Source organism: Brugia malayi (genome assembly GCF_000002995.4).
Source record: "Brugia malayi strain FR3 genome assembly, contig: Bm_v4_Chr2_contig_001, whole genome shotgun sequence".
In the NCBI taxonomy this organism is placed as follows: Eukaryota; Metazoa; Nematoda; class Chromadorea; order Rhabditida; family Onchocercidae; genus Brugia; species Brugia malayi.
The window spans coordinates 12,227,557-12,232,676 of record NW_025062476.1 but is presented as its reverse complement, the minus strand read 5'-3'; the positions used below and the strand labels follow the sequence as shown (position 1 = coordinate 12,232,676).

Below are 5,120 nucleotides of genomic sequence, written 5' to 3'. Positions count from 1 at the left end.
ATCAAAAAGATAAATTGTAAATGTTAAAAATTAATTAATTAAACTTATACTAAAATAAAATGCCTATTGAATTAAATGCTAAAAAAAAAAAAAAAAAAATAAGCAATAGTTTAAATAATTCTCTAATTGTAAATAATAATAATTGCATTAGCTGTTCCTAACAGAAGAAAAAAAAGATAAATAAATGATAGTGAAATGTTTAATTGTTACTTATAAGAGAAAATGAATGAAAATGTAGGTATTAATAGCTAAACCAAAGTTAATAAACAGTTATTGACCAACTGACGCAATAATAGATGCAACCAACTGTTATTGCAATCGGTTGAATTCAAGGAAAATTAACGATTAAAGCAACCACTTTTTACAAAATATATAAAATGAACTGACATTGAAGCTATTACTTCCATTTATATGATAATAATTAATTTTGTTTTTAAATGAATTGAAATTTTAAATCCTTTTATGATAAAAAAGAAAATAATTTAATATTAAAATTTATGATACAAACGGAAAATAATTTTAATTAAAATATTTTATTGATTTTGAGGAAAAATTAAATTTCTGACAGTAAAAGAATTAATGTATTGAGGAATAAAAAATTTTTAAATTTACATAACTGACAGAACAATCAAATGTTATATTTATAGCAAATAATGAACGTAACTATATAAATACTAAATTAAAAAAAAAAAAAAATATTTTCGATATGATTTATAAAATTTCTAAAACCAAATAGACAAGTTACAGGTTTTTCTTAAGAAAAAAAAGTTATGCGTCTTTATGAAAAGTAAACTTTTTTTTAATTGCTTAAAAATATCATAATTTTAATACCTAGAAATTACGAAAAAAAGAAAAAAAAAAAAAAAACAGTAACCTGGAGACTAAAAACTATATCAATTTTGATTCTTCAAAGTCAAAACTGAGCTGTATATGAGTTTAAGAAAGAATAAGAAGCCCCAGGCTTTTTCACCACTTAAATGTATCTTAAGCAAAAATAAGCCTAATTCCCTTGCTAATTAAATTGCTTCAGCACAGTGATATTTTGCCGAAGATTTATGAACAGAAATAAAAAGAAATGATTGAAGGACAAAAAAAAAAAGTCACTTCAATGATGAAACTTTTTGCCATTAGGCCTAAAAAATAAGTCAAAGGTAATCCCATAACGAAACTTTTTCCTACTAGGTCAATAAATATACAAATTACTTCTAGAATGAGACATTCTATCATTACGAACAGTAAATTTTGCATGCAATTATCCTACAATAAAAGACAAATTTAAAAAATGCTGAATTTTATTCATTGGTTATTTATTTTTTATTTTTTTTGTTTTGTTTTAAAGACAAGAAATGAAACATATGCATAAGCCTAATGATACATACACTAATGTATAATTTAGAATATGCTCGTTATAAAAATGTTAGGCATAAAATATTGAATAAATGAGAATATCATTACTTCTCTATATTCATTTCAAAATCAAAAAAATTTATTATTGTAAGATATTACAATATAAATAAATTTTGAAAATTTGAAAGGAAAAATTAAGTTATTTATTCATTAAATTATTCAATATAAATTACAAATTCTATCATACAAGAAATAACATATATATTTTTCATGTACAAAACCATACATTTTTATGCTAATACTTTCACGTCCATTAACAAATCATTTACAATTTAAAATTCATTTAAGATTAACCTAAAATATTACATTAAATTTTTATGACTAGTGGTTAAAAATGATTTACTAAAAGAATATTTGTAAAGATAATTCAATTAAAATCAATTCAAACATTCTTAATTTAGTAAAGAAAATAAATTTTATCAAAATATAGTTGGTTACTTGAATATAACAAAGTGAAATGTCTTGATAATCTGAATGGAAAAGATAAATTTATGATAACAAACCAATACATTCTCGAAAAATTAATTTGTTTTCAAAGATGCATCAGCTGCTTGTGCAAGTATAATTTGTTGGTATCTCGCAATCACCGCCAATTATATTTTACAACGTATGCTTACCTATTCTTTCTCTTTTATATATTTAAACAAAAATGAAATGAAATTCTATAAAATTTTTCATTGCAATAAAATAACATAAATAATTTGCAACAATGTTAAATGACTTGAAAAAATTAAGTGATTCTTTTTTTTTCATTTTTCTTTAACATACTTCTGTTTCAATTAATTATCAAAATTGAGGAATGTTACTAACTAAATGATAGAAATTAGTCAGAAGTTTTGAATGAATTGCTTAAAAAAGTGTTAAAAACACTACATTCGAAAATATAAAAGTTATCCAAGTTAAGCAAGAAATCTAAGTTATCACTGCTCTGAAATATTTATATAAATACATGTTAGATAATAAATTGTGAAATAAGATGTTATATTTCAAACTTTCATTAGCAAGACAACATGAATAGCAATTATACGATTAAAAAAAAAATCTAATTTGGAAAAATGAACTAAATGAATTTGAAAATCTGATCCAACCTATCCATACAGCTTCTAGCATTTATCAATTACTCGCAAAAGTTCCTTTTAAATATAAATCCAATAGTTGAAATTTATTTGCATAAAAAACACTGTTGAATTTCTTTCAATACACAGGAAGCAATAGCAGCAACGTATTGAAATATTAAGCGATGCTTAGCAACTTGCTACTTCCCGTAGTGATATTTAGAACTATTACGAGAACAATTCAATATACAAACCTTAGCACATAAATCGCAAACAAATAAAGCTCCTATTGCAGCCTCTTCATGGTTATCCTGTATATCAATGTTGATGACATGGACACTGTCCCCTTCATTTGTGTCGCGCGTCTGTAAATCTTCCACTATCTAAAGACAAAATACTTCTTTAGCTTACATAAATAAGCATACAAATATTAATCCAACAAACTATCAAAAGTAATTAACAGAATAGCTTACAGTGCAATCTACATCAATGTTGACCTTTCGAAAGGAATTCATAAGACGCAGATGGCCCAACACAATTCATCGCCTAGCTAAACTGTCGCAATAAACTATCTTAATCTTCGCTATCCGCTATGCCACTTCCTTCTCAATTTCCAGCTCAAATAAAACTCTAATTTTTGCTATCATTCATTGCAAGTTGGTTATCAGCAATGAAAACAATGAAAATAAATTTCACCTGATCATATACTCTTTCCTCCAAGCATATAATCACATCAAATTTCCCACTGAAATGTTGAAACTTCTGTGGCATATCCTTTATTCTACGATTACGATCTAACATATTCAACAAACCATTCTGCGTATATCTGAAAATATTCGCAAAGCATAGCAAAATCAAAAGGACAGAACAAAATAAAGAGAACAGAACTGTACTTACAGTTGAGGGTCTTTTTGTTTCAAGTCATTGTATATGAAATCATATGTGGCCACACCAAAATCATAGCAATTTGGCCGATCCGGTGTAGGCCCTGGTAATTTGACTTGACTTCCTGAACCAAATGATTCTACACTGAAACCTCTCTTCCTGAAAATGAAAAATGTTGAGATATCATAATTTCACATATGAGTCATTCTTTCCTTCAGTGTGTCATTGTGATGATGGTCGTCGTAAAAGTACAACCCTAACGACACTCTTTGTCTTGTTCTATGGCATTCTTTATTACTTTATTATTATTTTTTGTTACTTTATTTCTTCATTACTTTTTTATTTAATATTCCCAATTATATCAAAGTATCAAAAGGGAATTTGAACATCGATATTTTAATGTGCTAAACAAATTAATATCTATAGTTTGATAGTATTATTCACACGGAATTGAGTTTTTAACCTTTTTATTATCAGCAGTGGGAAATTAAAAAATTTTATGAATCTTTGTAGAAAATGAGAATAACAGTAAATTTTGATTTATTTTGATTTACAATTTTATAATTCCCTCTTTTATCTCTCACTTTACTGTTTTTATGCATTTGCAAATTTTTATTAAATTAATTCCATGTGTATTTATGGAAAATACTAAAGTTAATGAAATAATAAAGACTTTAGCAAATGAGTAAAATAGATGAAATATTGCTATTTTAGTGCAATTTGATCAATAGATTTTTTTAGTTTTATATGTCATAACTTTATTATTTGCCAATTTTTTTTCGTTTCATATTTGCTAACTTTTTCTTATAACTTTATTCATTGTTTGCTTTTTTCATTTCGTTTCATTTACCATATGCTTTTTAGTTGCTTTTTGTTATTCATCTGTTTTTGCCAATTTCATTTTCTAATTTGCCACTCTTTTTACTAATTTTACTAGTTGTATGTCTCTTTTACTTGATATGTATTTTTGAGTAAATTTCACTTTTTGACTTATTTTCTATTTAATTTTACTTATTAGCTATCTCTTAAACTCGCACTAATCTTTATTTATTAAACGAATATACAAAATTATAAATTCCTTTTTTTTTTTTGTTAATTTTGTTAATTATTCTATTAATTTTATGCTTTCACAAGTTATTTTCTGTCAATTTCTTTTCTGCAATTTTTTTTTATTGATTCACTAATTTTAATTTCATTAATTTTCTTTTTTTCTTTTTCTTTTTTTATTATTTTTACCATTTTTATGCTAATTTTTTATGTTAAAACCCAACAATTCTTTGTACACACTTTTTTCTTTTTTTTTTTTTTTTTGTTAGCTTGTTCTTTGTATACATTTTATTTCATTTTTCTTACTTCCCATATACATTTTTATAGTATTCTTGCTGATTTATTGCATGCGTTTTTTTTTTTTTTCTTTTTGGATTTTGTGATTGTTTTGTTGTTACATTTGATTAATTGCATGTTGTGTTAATTTTAATTTTCACTTCTTCACATGTTAGTTAATAAATTATTACTTTTTTTGTTACTTTTATATCTTCCATTTTTCTCCTTTTTGTCCATGTTTGCTAATTTCTTCTTGTAACTTTGCAAATAATTTTTTAAATTTTGCAGATAATTTTGTGTGTTAATTTAACATTTTGATTATTCCTATCGTTATTTCTACTGAATTTCTGTCTGCTCACTTTTTTTATTCCTTATACTTCTATCATTTGTAAGAAAATTATATTTACTTATTACATATAAGTCTGTGTTAACTAAGGCAGACACTGGTAG

At 24.6% G+C, this 5,120-nt stretch overlaps 1 protein-coding gene across 1 annotated transcript; it reads right to left on the bottom strand.

The window, feature by feature from the left end:
• Positions 1 to 2,662: 2,662 nt before the first annotated feature.
• Positions 2,663 to 3,263, bottom strand: Bma-ssup-72.1 (carbamoyl-phosphate synthase, large subunit, putative; the record flags this gene model as incomplete). The annotated part of the gene is made up of 2 exons (XM_001895228.2): positions 2,663 to 2,845; positions 3,159 to 3,263. The coding sequence occupies 2 exons, from the start codon at positions 3,261 to 3,263 to the stop codon at positions 2,663 to 2,665; spliced, it is 288 nt and encodes a 95-aa protein (XP_001895263.2).
• Positions 3,264 to 5,120: the final 1,857 nt, after the last annotated feature.